At 45.0% G+C, this 15,695-nt stretch overlaps 1 protein-coding gene across 1 annotated transcript in view; it reads right to left on the minus strand.

Moving 5' to 3' along the window:
- The window catches only part of LOC310854085 (FERM, ARHGEF and pleckstrin domain-containing protein 1-like), a 159,470-nt gene that overhangs the window by 141,944 nt on the left and 1,831 nt on the right, over positions 1–15,695 (minus strand). The window contains 2 exon segments of the mRNA XM_083758578.1: positions 8,016–8,057; positions 8,059–8,269. Coding sequence (XP_083614704.1) covers positions 8,016–8,057; positions 8,059–8,199 — 183 coding nt within the window. The 5' untranslated portion in view covers positions 8,200–8,269.

Consider the following 15,695-nt stretch of genomic DNA (forward strand, 5'->3'; position numbering starts at 1 on the left):
TCTCTGAGTCGATGCATGAATTAACATGAAAATGCATATCACACTCAAGATTGCTTGAAATGGCAATGTATTCAATAGCTGAACACACGAACACACACAAACACACCCGAACACACCAACACACAGCTGTAGGATCTTTGTCTTAGGTTTTGTTATGTCTAGCGGGGGGGGGGGGGGGGGGGGGGGGGGTTGTCACGCTATGCTAGGACGCTAGGTTGTTCAATCTTTCCACTCATTACGTGCACCAGTGGGAGCCACAGCAGAGTGACTGTTGTACAACAACTCAGATAGATATCCTAGTCTCAACCAAGTGTTGACTTCGTCGACTAGAACTAAGACGGAAATTGTTCGTCGACTACCTTTTTCCACTGACGAAAAATACATGAAAACTAACTATACTGACAAGTTCGTCGACAAATATAAACTAGACTAAAATGTTAGGAAGGGACTAGTGGACAAGAGGTCCAGTATAAGTCATTTTACACTTGGTTTGCACTTTGCATGCATGCTGAAAATAGCATATCTACAAGCACACAGCGCGTCGCAGCGTGACGCATTGTGTGTTTGTAAATGTGTTAAATCAGTCATTACGACGGCATCAAGGCCCGCCAAAATACATTTTAGTCGACTAAATCAACTGTAGATTCAGTCGACTAAAATCTTATGACACATCGACTATACACACACACACACACACACATACATATGGTCGTGGTTTTAAAAGAGAAATCATGCCTCAGGTGGTCCGCGATCTTCCCACGAGAGGATCGCTTATCCGTAAGATAACTTCCAGTTAAGGGCCCGGGGTAATTTTTGCCCCTTGAATAATAAAGACAAAGTCACTTTAAAATACCCTCGGCACATGAATGGACAGAGACTGACACAAACAAAGATAGGCTACAATTTGTTTTATAATAACCACCAGCACTCTCTACAAGCTCACGAGATTGTAGGTCTGCTATTTTTGAAAAGTTACATAGAAAACATAGCTTTTTTCATAAAACTGTCAGGATGTAGAAGAATTTTTTTAGAATCTGATCTCAGGTCATACTGGGTTAATACACACGTATCATGTCTCGCCCCCAAAGAGCAAACCAGCGCAACGGCTCATCCATCCACATGTCGCCTCTTCCCCCGACCGAGGAGGCAGCGTTGTGGGCGTCATTTATCAAAGACGTTCCGTCTACTGTGGGGGACCGCTGCATGCCACCGACCAGGAGGGACTCACTGGGATTTCTGTCACACTGAATGTTAACCTATTCTGAACGGGAACGTCTTCTGGTGTTTTAAAGCATTATGGTATAGCTATTGAAAAAATAGCAGATCTACAAGCTCATAGCTTGTAGATCTGCCTTTTTTTATCGGTGAAAATGTATCGCAAATCTTTTTTTTTTTTTTTAAAGATATTTTTTTTTGCGGCTTACGCCTTTTTATTGATTTTTTGAAAGGGACAGACAGTAGGCTGACAGGAAACGGGAGAGAGATGGGGGGGATGACATGCAGTAAAGAAGGCCGTGTCGGGTCCGGGAGTCGAACCCGCGGCACACTGCGACTGGATTACCCAGTCCGGTGTGCCCAGACCGTTACGCTACGGCCTGGGCCATGTTTATCGCAAATCTTTTGAATATATATTTATTTCAAACGAACATTTTTTTTATTCAAATCTTTAATTCTGGAACATCTTCAGATGGGGGGGGGGGGGAGGGGGGGGGTCCCGCAGCCAAATACAGATAATTGACATGAAAAAAAGGTTGAGCACCGCTGACATAGAAGAAATATAGGTTTTTCAGAAAACGTTTAGGTTTTAGAAGATTTTTTTTTGGGGCTCGTCCAAAATGGGTTAACTGCCACCGGTTGCCCTTTTAAACCCTCTGCACGTGACCCTATCCATCCCACCTATTCCCAGCCCCCCCCCCCCCCCCCCCCCCCCCCCCCCCCCCCCACACACACACACACACACACACACACACACACGTCCCCCCCACCCTGCCGGCTGTCATCCAGGGTTCTCCAAGGCTTTCCACGTCCAGCCACAAACATCGCCGTCAATCTATAGGAAAGACATATACGTGGAAGGATGGTCTGTGTTAGGGGGGATTAGGGTCAAACAAACCCACTAAGACGGTCGCTGAGAGAGAGAGAGAAGATATACGTGTTAAGTATGTGTGCTCAGCCGACGTGGTTTATCTGTCACGGGAGTGACAGTTGTGGAAGGATGATGCTGCCTCCGCTTTCCAGGGAATCGCAAGAAGCTTTAGTTCTAGCCCTATATTCATACGGAATTCATGTTCTGGGGCATCATGTCATTTATTAATTAACCCATTCTGACCTGAGATCAGATTCATATGAGGTTTCCACTGGACACACACTGGTCTGATGAACCCATTCTGACTTGAGATCAGATTCTAGAAATGTCAGTCGCTCTTCGATTTTTCAAAAATAGCAGACCTACAAGCTCGTATCGCGCCACTCTGTGGCGCGATATGAGCTTGTAGATCTGCTATTTTTCAATAGATAAAGCATAACCTGATGCTGACACCAAAATGGGTGCCCGGTCAGAATGGGTTAATTAAAACTTTCACCGTGCACGTCACACCGTGCACGTCACACCGTGCACGTCACACCGTGCACGTCACACCGTGCACGCCACACCGTGCACGCACTGCAGGAAGTGTCTGCACCTGAAGGCACAGCACGCCCAAAGCGCACCTGTTCCCTTCCTGCCCAAAGTGCCAGTCAAGTGCTTCGTTCTTAAAGGGGAAGTGCCGTTGGAACTCAGACAACGGGTTCATTGTCCGATAGATTTCACGTTGATGTGGATCTGTTAAAGGGAAGCTTTCTCTGTTAAGGTGTGACTATCAAAAACCATTGATTACTGGTTAATTCTGGTTGAAAAGACTAAAATTTAGACTAACATTTTAGTACTAACTTAAGCAGTAACATATAAAATGATGATGGTTTGTCCCGATAGGTTGAAGTCACAGGCTGTGTGTGTGTGTGTGTGTGTGTGTGTGTGTGTGTGTGTTGTGTGTGTGTGTGTGTGTGTGTGTGTGTGTGTGTGTGTGTGTGTGTGTGTGTGTGTGTGCGTGTGTGCAGGGTGACACGTATCTGCCATCAAACCTGTCTTTGTAGTGCTGTCTCAAGTTAGAGACAGCAACAGCAATCAACTGTACAGTGTGTGTGTGTGTGTGTGTGTGTGTGTGTGTGTGTGTGTGTGTGCGTGTGCGTGTGTGTGCGTGTCTGTCTGCTGATTAACTCAAGAGATGACCTCCATAGATAAGCCGGTCTGGGTGTGTGTGTGTGTGTGTGTGTGTGTGTGTGTGTGTGTGTGATAGGAGGAACTGTGAGAAGGAGAGAGGGGGGATAGGAGTCAATGGATGCAGCATTTTAAGATTTGCACTCTCCCCCTCTCTCCTCACACACACACACCACACACACACACACACACACACACACACACACACACACACACACACACACACACACACACACACACACACACACACACACACACACACACACACACACACACCACACACACACACACACACACACCACTGGTCAAATGTCAAAGTGTCCACCCACATGCCCACCGACTAGTGCCAGATACAGCCTCGGTATGTATTTTTACCACAGCCAATTACTGTGAGGCCCACACTGGCACGTCCTATAAGACAGTCACACAGTGTCTGCTGTGCCGTCTCACATTTCATGCCTTAATCACTCCATATTTCACTGAATATGCAGCGCTTGGCGTTTCAAACGCGTGACTGGACTCTACTGGGCATGCCCTATTTTCAGACCAAATTAGGGCAGGTTAAATCAATATACAACATTATTTATATGGTAGATATTATTTACATGGTTATTTCATTGGATAGTATTGAAACATTCATTAAATACGGCGGCTTAGCCCATTTAGACCAGACATCGAAATTTAAAAAATGTCTTCTAAATATTGACAGTTTTCTGAAATTCCTATGTCAGTGGTGCTCAAAATTTCATGTCAAGAACCCCCAGAATTATCTGTATTGGCCACCGACCCCCATCTGAAAATATGTTGTTCCAGGGACCTCGGTCCCCCAGAAGCAAAGATTTGAGTTAAAAACGTTTGCTCTGAAAGAATATATTCCAACATTTGGCCCCTATTTTCACGATTTTTCAAAATAGCAGACCTACAAGCTCATAGCGCGGCACTCAGTGCAGTGCTATGAGCTTGTAGATCTGCTATTTTTCAACCGCTAAAGTACAACATAATGCTTAAAACACCAAAAGGGGTTCCCGCCCCAAAATATACAGCTTTGTCGTTGTATATTTGAACAATGGGAAGGGGAAATAATTCACAACGTTAACTTCTACATCTTTTATAGGTGATGATTTCTGGAAATTAGAGACGCATTAAGATTTTAAGTAGTTAAATACATAAGCGTACCAGTGTTTACACACCGCTTTGGCCAGACCATTTTCACATTAATGACTTACTTATTAAAGTTATTTAAGTCTAACGTTACACCAAACGTGTCAAAATAACTAGAGTCCATGTCGGTCAAACATACAGTAATTGCACAATTAGTCATTGCACTACTAATTGGCTAATAAGTCATGACTGTACGTTTTATTTAGTTACTTTTCCATGCATTCAAACTCAATAGAGCACCGAAGTCTGACGTCACTTTCAGTAGAGGGCGTCAGTCCCCAGGTTCATGTATTTTTTTAGTTGCATAGAAATCGCCATAGGAGGATTTGTTGATTGCTTCATATAAGAACTGTGTTTGAAAAATAAACATGTCACCCCGGCCGCTTCACTCATATGGATATGAAGAATCAACTGACTGAGAGAAAACGCTAATGTTACTGCTACTGAATTAGTTACATTTTCGCTAGAAGCAGACTGTATCATATATGAGTGACTGACTGTTGCAAACGATACAGAGACACCTCCCTGACAATAACGCTGAGACAGCTTGTTTTATTTTTGGACCACAACGCTTATAGTAGACGATATTAAGATCACCCCATGTTATTCTCCATAGAGAAATGACTTCCGTGAACCAGGGGAATCGAAGGGATGAGCGAGTTACGTCAGGACTTCGGTGCTCTATTAAAATGCAGCTTTGACAAAACATAACCATCGGCGCAAAGCAGGTTTGAAGTTCCTGCATGTTGATTTTAATATAATTCTCAAAAATGAATGGATTCCAGTGACTTCCTCGAGAATCTACGAACCACGGAATGCCTTTTGGCTCAGCGGTAATGTCACGTACACCGCGAGTTATAGTCGATGGGTTAAACATGCCAGACCACCGTTGTGGTTCTCTAACCTGAGGTATTCACAAGTCTAATGTCAGTAACTGAATATGAAGCCAAGCTACATTCATTCATTTATACAATCCATATATTTCCAATGTTGCTTTTTTTGGCCTACATTTTGAACACCATTCGATTCGACAAAAAGATGATGCTTCAGGACGTTTCATAGAGATATGGAGGTGCACTGAATCTCTACGTTTATCATTTTTAATGTCATATCAACGTGCTCGTACTGTACGTACGAGCAAGCAAAACAAACAGTGTACAAAATGGAACCAAACAGATACTTGAGGGTCTGGAACTCAGAGTGTGCACATTTTGTACACTCTCAGAGTTCACTGTACTAGTGATCTTACTGTAGATTGGGGTCTCGGAGATCAAATCAATGGTACCAAGTGACTAGGGGTTCGTGGCTTAACCATAAACATGCTGGCACGAAAGTTTCATATGTGTACAGACAATGTTCAAAATAGCACTTTTTAAAACCTATTGCACTCCACTTTATACAGCTCACTTGTGGTGCCGATACAGCAAAGCAAAATGAAAAAACTTCAGGTGGCATATAATGATGCTTTTCGAATATTCCTGAGACTCCCAGATGGACCAGTTGCAAGTGAAATGTTTGTGACCAGTAATGTACCCACCTTTCATGCTGTACTGAGGAATTTTATGTTTAGATTCATGTGTAGACTGAGGGAATCAAAGAATGTATTAATTATGGCCTTAACAGGGATCACACAGAGTGACACAGTCTTCTCCTCATGTTTCTGGAAACACTGGAGGCAATGTTTATATGTTTTTAATTGACAAGGACTGCCTGGAGTGAAAATAGCCTGATACATACAGGCTATCTCTGTGTTGTTGTTTTGTATTTACTGTCATGTTTTTCCCTGTTGTTTGTATTATGGACCCATTGTGTCTGAAAAAAAGTTTTCAATCAATTCAATCATAATGCATAGCAAACTGTGGGTCTTTGAAATTACAAAGTCTGAGAATGGCTGTTCTAGAGTCTAGACCCGGGGTGGGCAACTTTGACGATGGAAAGGGCCACTATATTTCCACACTCAGTCCACAGGGCCACATTGCATATTACTGTCGTTGCGAAAATAGTCGATCTATACAAGCTGTAGATCGACTATTCTTTGCTATATTTGAATTGAAAGTGAATATTTTTTTGGTCATTTTTTTAATTGGAATCCTGAAATCTAACCTTTTTTTTTTTTTTTTTCAAATGCATTTAGTTATAGTTATGTTAACTCAAAAAGACAATAACATTTTTAATACTAGTCATTAAGCTACTAAGCTACTAATTTAGGGTCATGTTTGCATGATTGAAATTGTAACAGCTGAAATCAATAATATATCAGCATTCCAATATTAAGTGAAGGTGGTCTAGACTGTACTCCTCCATGATGACAACTGGGGCGAACTGGCAGGGAAGAGGACGCCCTTCTATAAACCACGACAGGAAGTCATGGAGATGCTGGGAGAAAACATGTGCGCTCAAACACAAACACACTAAATCTTATAAAAACACACCCACGTGTGTGCAAGGCAAAGCGCTTGAAGGCAAACGTGTGTGCGTGTGTGCGTGTGCGTGTGTGTGTGTGTGTGTGTGTGTACGCACGCACACACCCTCTCATTAAATGTCAGAGTAAATGGTGTCTACTCCAGTCTGTGTCTAATGAGGGGAAAAAACTAAACAAACGGAAAGGTGAAGGAGAGAGAGACAGACAGACAGACAGACAGACAGACAGACATCCTTATCAGCATTCTCTCCGGCACTAGTGACTTTCTCGGGGTGTGACGTTCACAGACAGGGAAGACGGCCACACTCCCACATCCTGTGCGTCTCTCCCCCACCCCCACACCCCCCCCCCCCCCCCCCCCCCCCCCCCCCCCCGAGAGGCGAACCGAAGCCCTCAAGGTGAAAAAGTAAATATTTGGGTATCCTTCCTCGTTACCGCATCTGGAGGACGGGTACACAAGACCGCCAGGTTGAAAATGGACAGCGTTGCTGTCACGCTCGCACACACACCCCCCTGTGACTATGATGTGGATCTGTGATGCAGGGAAGGCTTTCTCTGTTACGGTGAGACTGTGATGTGGATCTCTGTCCGTTGTGCAAAAGGAGTGGACCGTCTGTTCTGTTCCCCTTTGTTTTTAAGCAGATGTCCTGGCAGGACAGACAACCTGCAGTACCATTTAATATGAGCCGTGCGTGGGTAGGAACACCACAGATACTAAAAACAGTCGCATGAATTCTGAACGGCTGCCTGGAGAGGATGTTGCGAAAGCACCATCTCTGATGGCCAGTTCTAGTTTTGAGAGTTTTGCCATCATCTCTTTGCTGAGCTGTGTTTTTTTTTATGGCGCACTAAAAACTATGACTAACTACACGGGACATGCCATGATTCCATTGCAACTCTAGAGAACAGATGTCCAGTTGTCCACAGACAGCTGTAGCTCCGCCAAAAAAGGTCACTGTGCGATTTCAATAACCAACAGGTCAGCAAGTAGCTACACAACGTTTGGGCCAAATAAACCTACATCACATATCTCTTTGAACTCCATTATACTCAATTAAGTAGTGGTTAAAGCTAAGGTGACAAAGATGCATCATCAGGTCGTATAAATGGGTTCAAACGTGAATATAAGAAGTGAAATTACGACTGCTCACATAAAACACAAAACAAGCCCCTTACCGTTATCTGGAAGACTTCCTGGGTGTCGTCCAGCATCTGCACCCCTGACGGACACGGGGCGCCCCGGGGCCGGGGCCTGGGCGGGGGGCGTCAGGCCGGGCTCCAGGGTGGACACGCCGAAGCTGTCGGGGGCCCCGAGCCGGTGGCCGGCGGCGACAGAGGGCCTGTCAGCAGGCTCCACCATGGTTCACGCGTCTGTCTGTCGGTCTGTCTGTCTGTCTGTCTGTCTGGCCTCAGGGATACAGCTTCAATGTCTGGAGAGGAGAGAGAGACAGAAGAATGAAGCTCTGGGTCTCTGAGATTAAACCTCAAGAGCTTTGTAACCGTGTATAAGTGTAGGGGTGTGTGTGTGTGTGTGTGTGTGTGTGTGTGTGTGTGTTTCAATTGCACCCCGCTGAGGAAAGAAAAATAATAACACCCGTGTGAAAGTGAATGGCGCTCTTATCATCATCACATTCCGGCCAATGACAATTGCGGTCCTCACTTTTCTGTCCTCAAAAAGTACATCGTTCAGCCAATCAAATCATGGCTATGGGGTGCTCAAGCCAATCAAATCGCTACGAGGACGGTACACACAAACACACAAAGCTGGGCATAGGAGGCGCCCCTCAAAAAGAAGGGGTGTAGGAGGTATAGGGAAGGCCCGTGAACACCACTGCATGTGCCTGAATAAAACCAGCTTTATTTTTAAACGACAATGTCCTTGTCCAGCCCACCACTGACATGTTGTGTAACCAGAAACAGTGCAGTGCAGCTGCCTGACGGCCGGGAGACATAATCCAGGACTTGTTTCACCGTACCATGTGCTGACAGGCACAAACGCCGGACACGACCCCTCGGATATGACGGCGCGTGTTTAAATAAATGCTAGCATAGTGAAACGCTAGACCGCTGACCGCACATCGGTCCCACCAGCATTGGTTTATAGCGACAGATGTTATCCAAATGAACATTTTATCCCACAGATAATGCACTGATAATACCACAAAAATGTGGTTGACGCGCGTGGTTCATCTTCAAGTGCAACGGTTACAGTCGACATGGGATTCCAAAACCTGCGTAGTGGCCAGGCCGGCGTTGGTACAGTTAAGTAGTCCAACTATAGGACATCAGAAGCTGCACTCACAAACTCAAACATTTCCCACCAGTGTATACCTTATTAAATGAAAACGAGGGGGGGGGGGGGGGGGGGCACCAAAATATATTCATATGAAATCCACCACAAATCGAACTATAAATGTGCCACATATCTGTCTGCGTGCGTGCGTCGTGGCGCGCGAGTGTGTGCGGTTGTAATGCACGTAACTCGAGAACCGTTTGCCCCCACCGACTTCAAATTCGACACGCGCGTTCCTGACACCGCCGCAGGGAGGGCAGTGACCCGGCCTCGAGTCGGTGGCAACACCGTTGTCCAGAAACACCACAAAAGGCCTCTAGACTGGCCAGGCTCTGCCAGTGGGCCTAATGAGGCCAACTCCTCTCACCTGTGCAATGTCCCAGCCTCTGCCTCGGCCAATTGATTGCCATGGCAAGCCCCACACCTGTGAGACATTGCGGGGGTCCACACAGCCCAAAAACGTTGCTCTAGTCGATACTACTGATTTTCTATCATACCAGGCTCTCCTTCTTGGGGGGGACCAATGGTTCCTGGGCCCCGTGGCCATAACAGGAGCCTATCTGCTGCTTCTGTAGCTGCGCCGCGGAATGCACGGAATGTACAAGTACACCCCCTGGACACGACGACAGCAGTTTGTCACCGGAATGTAGCTCCAATCCAACCCACCCTGATGCTGAGTGCCAAGCCTCCCTGCTTGCTTTGGATCACTATATTTGAGTGGTGCAACCACTCCAAGGAACAGCTATGTCCGTATGTGTGGTTAAGGTTAACCTATGTGTCCGCTTATGTGTTGGTTAATGAAGCACCAGTATAATGAGTACCAGTAGGGGCGCTGTTGTGCCATGCAGAAACAGAGAGAGAGAGACAGTGCTGCACTGTTGCCTGCTAATGAGAGAGAGAGAGAGAGAGAGAGAGAGAGAGAGGGGAGTTGCACCACTCGGTTCACACGGGTGTGATTTTTTATAGTCTTTGGTAAAGTATGACGAAGCCATGGATTGAGTCCCATAGGACTCAGGACAGAATCTCTAACCACGAGGCCATTGAGCTGGTGTAGTAACATCCGTATCATACTCATGATGGTTTTCTATCCCACAGATATGCATTGTTGCTGGTTTTCTATCCTACCAGGCAGTGGCGTGCACAGACATTTTAGAGGGGCAGGTGCTCAAGTAAAAAAAGATAGGGCACCTTGTGCAGTGCGTGGAACTGGCCGGTGCCTTAATAGTGTGAGATTTATAGATTTTGGGGCCTAAATAATATATTAGAAGCTTTTTTTAATCAAGAATTGATCAATGTCTTTTTATTTTGCCACAAGGGCAGCACCCCCTAGTGTCTATCTGTTCCACGCCACTACTACCAGGACCTCTAGCATGTTCCATCCTGTTGCTGTTCCAGCTCTGGCTAGTCACTGACAGCTACAATGACAAGGACACCAGCAGCAGCTGAGAAGCAATAAAAACTGAGTTTTTTTTCTTCTGGTAGGGACGTAAAACCAGCAGCAAAGTGGGGTCGCTGTGGAAGAGGGTTGGGGACTGTTAAAATAACATGATAATTTGGCTTATTCAACTTTAAGGCTGAAAAAAATACCAAAAGTTTTAGTGGCTATTTGTGTTTTGTTAGTTTAATAAATCCGCAATAAACGCTGTGTTCATTCAGTCTCGGGGTAATTTTCCTTGTGCAACATGAAACCACAATCCCACAGTTATTCTGCGTTGAATTTTAATTGGTGTGGGGGCCTAGAGTTTGGGAAACACAGGCAGGTCTGTCGAAGACTTGCATGCATTCCCCAAATTAATATATGTGTCTTAATCCATTTTGGTCGGGAACCCCTTTTGGCGTTTTATGCGCGCGTTTAAGCACGCGTGTTTTAAGCTCGCACTGACATAGAACATAGGTTTTTCAGAAAAATGTTAGGATTTAGAGCCTTTTTTTTAATCGACCTCAGTCCAAAATGGGTTAATGTGCATAGCTAGACACTCAATCCAATGAGCATGCGACCACGTGTGTGTGTGTGTGTGTGTGTGTGTGTGGGCCGTTGTGGGCATGCACGCTTACATACATGCCACACCTCAGTGTGGTGTGTGTGTGTGGGCCGTGTGGCATGCACGCTTACATACATGCACACCTCAGTGTGGTGTGTGTGTGTGTGGGCCGTGTGGCACGCACGCTTACATACATGCACACCTCAGTGTGGCTAAAAGCAGTCGGGATTCCCCGGCCGCACCTTCACCATCAGTGGAACAGTATGTTTAGAACCAGTTCAGACTTGACTCACTACTGACTACTAGGTCATTCATTCATCCTTCTCCTCTAATCTAAAGCCTACTTTTCTAAAGAGCTGCTCATTCTTAAAAGCGCCAAAGGGACAGTTAGTTACATCACTTAAACCGTGTTGGTAAATTAGCATCTTCTTTGTTAATAATAACCATAAGAATGCTACTATTGTTATTATTTGTCATCTCCGCACTTCTACTTCACACACGAGTGCTGACGAAAAGGCCAGACAATGGGTATGCCTCTCAGACAGTTGGTGACATCATAGCTGTGGAATGTTTGGGAAGATAGACAGCCACTAAAAGGGGCAACACACCCGACCCCCCCCCCCACACACACACACACACACACACACACACACACACACACACACACACACACACACACACACACACACACACACACACACACACACACACACACACACACACACCACACACACACACACACACACACACACACACACACACACACACACACACACACACACACACACACACACACCCAACCCACCCCTTGGGGCCAGACCTAACCGTCCTTTTAAAGAATTATCAGCACGACGATCTACAAATGCTACAATGCAATATGCTAATAAGTGAGCATTGAGGAGATACCAGACGTGTGTCTATTTAAAACCCTGACAGCGTTTGTTTCGTTCAAGCCAGGGACAGTGAAAGACACTCCTCCCTTTGTCCTCATGTCAGCATGAAAGGATATTACAAACAGCACTGAAAACGGAAGTAACACACACGGAAACGGAAAATGTCAAAGTCTCCTTACGTTACGCAACACATGATATCAACAGATGTTTAGGACAGATATTAACCCATTCTGACCTGAGATCAGATTTCTAAAAATGTCAGTCGTTCTTCGATTTTTCAAAAATAGCAGACCTACAAGCTCGTAGCGCGCCACTCGGTGGCGCGCTATGAGCTTGTAGATCTGCTATTTTTCAATAGCTAAAGCATGACATGATGCTGACCACCAAAATGGGTGCCCGTTCAGAATGGGTTAACATAATGGGTCCTACTATAAGTTATAGCCTAGAAACTTGATACCCTTTAATACAGGTACATTATTAAGACTCACGCTCATTCAATCTCAGATTTCGTGTACAGTGAGTTGCACCCTTTCATAGTGAGGACCAATACAAGTGCACTTTCCTCCCTCCAAACTCCACTGTTGGCTCAAAAAAGCTCTTCATCAGTTTAACAATACAACCAACAACCAAGACAGTTTACCTCTGCGTGTTCTCTCTCGTCCCCGTAGAAAACAGAAGCCTGACATTATGCTCCTCCGGGGCCAAAGAGACCTCAGTTGGAAACTGGATCCGGGCCATGGAAGTAACTCGACAATAAAGAAAGCTGACAATCAGGTTACTCATTATACCTGCGGCAACGCGCAACTGTTCCACTCGGTAGGGTCTGCCATTTCCCCTGCCAAGTCTACAACTCTACATGAGCTCCAATACCTGACTGCAAAACGGGGTGCATACTTAGTTTAGATTAGTCATTGGTTAGACATGGGTTAAGGTTAGGTTTAGGTGTGCTGCCCCGTGGGAGGTTAGGTTTAGGGTGAGGGTTTGAGTTGTAGTTGTAGGACTAATGACTGCATGGTTTAACCAATGACTGGTCTAAACCAAAAACTGTCTAAACTAAGTACTGCACCCCTGCAAAACAGCTCGACAGATACAGTAGACTGGATAGTTTCATAAATACCTCAAATGCTTCAGTCCTATTTTTCTATGTGAGATTTACATCATGCCTCTTCTCTGCACTGGAAACCTTCAGAGCATGAGGTGGCAAGTAGTTTTTACAGCTTTGCCTAATAATTCACTAACAGTGAGGTGCCAATTACCCTGACAAACACCGCTAATTCACACTCATTCCGTGCAGGCTGCAGGGGTTGTTTTCTTTGGCTTGTCTGTTGTTTTTCTCTCTCTGGATTACCAACTCAACAAGAACAGCCGAGATTTTCTCTACAGGTCACAGCAAGTTCATTTTAAGCCTTTAATGCCATTTTTTTAAACTAAGAACACGAAATGCAAAGAAATTGTGGAAAAGTGGCAATATGCCAAGTAAGTGTGAGCCAAGCACCGACATCCTAAACATGGTAAGAACCTTCCAAAAGGCTGCAACTTGTCAACTAAACTTGCAACGCTGAACCACAAAACTGCTTTGATGGCAGCTCTCTGCAGACCTGGAAGAGATGGAGAAAGATATCCATATTCCATACAGCCAATTATTGATCAGACCCTTGAACACAGGTATGCTGCATTTACCCTTTCTGATCAGGGGAAATGAGTGTGAGAAAATGGGTGCAAAATGTGATTAATCCATTTTGGGCAGGAACCCCTTTTGGTATTTATAGCATTATGTTATACTTTAGCTATTGAAAAATAGCAGATCTACAAGCTCATAGCGTGGCACTCTGTGAGCTTTTTCGCTATGAGCTTTTTCTATTTTAGAAAAATCGCGAAAATGTGACGCAAATCTCAAATATATATAGTCTTTCAGAGCGAACGTTTTCAACTCACTTTTCTTCTGGGGGGGGGGGGGGGGAGGTCGCTGGAACTACATATTTTCAGATGTGGGGGTCGACGGCCAAATACAGATAATTCTGGGGGTCCTTGGAATAGTTTGAGAGCCACTGATATAGAAAACTGTCATGATTTAGAAGACATTTAGGTCTAAATGGGTTAAAATAAAAGGAAAAAAGAACCCTTTAGAGGCACTACAAGGCAAGCTCCTCCATGGTTTAATTTCCTACTGCTGCCCAAGGGCTGCACAGGGAGTCCAGCATGAGGGGAATACAGAGTGAGACACTCAGACAGGCACAAAGGAAGCTACTGTTGAACTGGTGTACTGTGTAGCAATGGACTGGACAGAATGAGGCCTAACCCAGAGCTTTCAACTGGGCTTGGCGGCTCGAAAGGTTCCCCAGTGATTGAGAGGGAAGCCAGGACGAAGGAATCGGATGGGGGTGTGTGTGTGTTTGTGTGTGTGTGTGTGTGTGTCTTAAAACCATTTTCTCCCCAATTTAGCCGTTTCCCTTTTGTACTGCAAGCCATATACAACCACATGTCTCCACTGCACACATGGGAGTCTCCAGGCGCTTCCTTCCACCTGACACAGTGAGATGTTTTACCGGGACAGCGTTCTGATTACTCTGTCCCTATGACTGACTCCCTAACTGTTAGGGAGTCAACAGACAGTTCCCAATACAACACAAACCTACTAATTGAACCCGGGTCTTACCGATGGTCTGCGAATGTTTTAAATCTATGCCAACCTAAATGTTTATGACTTACTTAAAAAGTAAAGATCTCTCACAAACGGGCCAGGACACTAGGCAGTACATGTCTAAGAGACTGACTGTGAGAATAGCAAAAAGCCTTCATATATTTATTTGCAAGGTATATAATTGTATGAAACACAGAAAGAGGCCGAGTTGGGCCTTTCTGTGTGGAGTTTGCATATTCTCTCCGTGTTCATGTGGGTTTCCCTCCCACCAAGAAACTTTTCATGTTATGTAGGTACAGTAGATCCGGCTGCCATTGCCCTGCCTTGGCCAAACCACACTGGCCTTGGAGGCGAGCTGGAGGCTAGCTGGTGCCTGGGCTCTGGAGAATGGCTGTCCACTGCTCTGGAGAATGGCTGTCCACTGCACCCAATGGTGACTTAATTTTTTCAGGTATGTGTAAATGATCTTGGCAAAAGATTCTCCAAAGCAGAATGAATCACTGATGCTTCCCTGCACTGTATTCAATGAAAGTACTGGGAAAAAAAGCTAAATCAAAACACCCACAGATATTAACCCATTCTGACCGGGCACCCATTTTGGTGTCGGCATCATGTTATGCTTTAGCTATTGAAAAATAGCAGATCTACAAGTTCATATCGCTTGTAGGTCTGCTATTTTTGAAAAATCGAAGAACGACTGACATTTTTATAATCTGATCTCAGGTCAGAATGGGTTCGTCAGACCATACTCAGACAATACTCATTATTATGGTCAATGCCTGTGTGAAAAGTGGGAGTGATTGGTGCAGGCGGTGAGGAGCTACGGAAGTGTTTCTGACACAGCCATTAATTAATTATAGTATGATATGACGATATGATATGATTAACCCACATCAAACTACCAATGCATGGGTCATTTCTTTTGCAGGCTTTATTTAAAAACTCTCTCACAAAACACCAGTGCACATAACAGACATGTACAACTATATATATATAGGGCTTAAAGTGGTTAAGAAAATGAAATGGTTGAGGCTCCTTATATTATTT

Source organism: Protomyctophum parallelum (genome assembly GCF_964188405.1).
Source record: "Protomyctophum parallelum genome assembly, chromosome: 23".
NCBI lineage: Eukaryota > Metazoa > Chordata > Actinopteri > Myctophiformes > Myctophidae > Protomyctophum > Protomyctophum parallelum.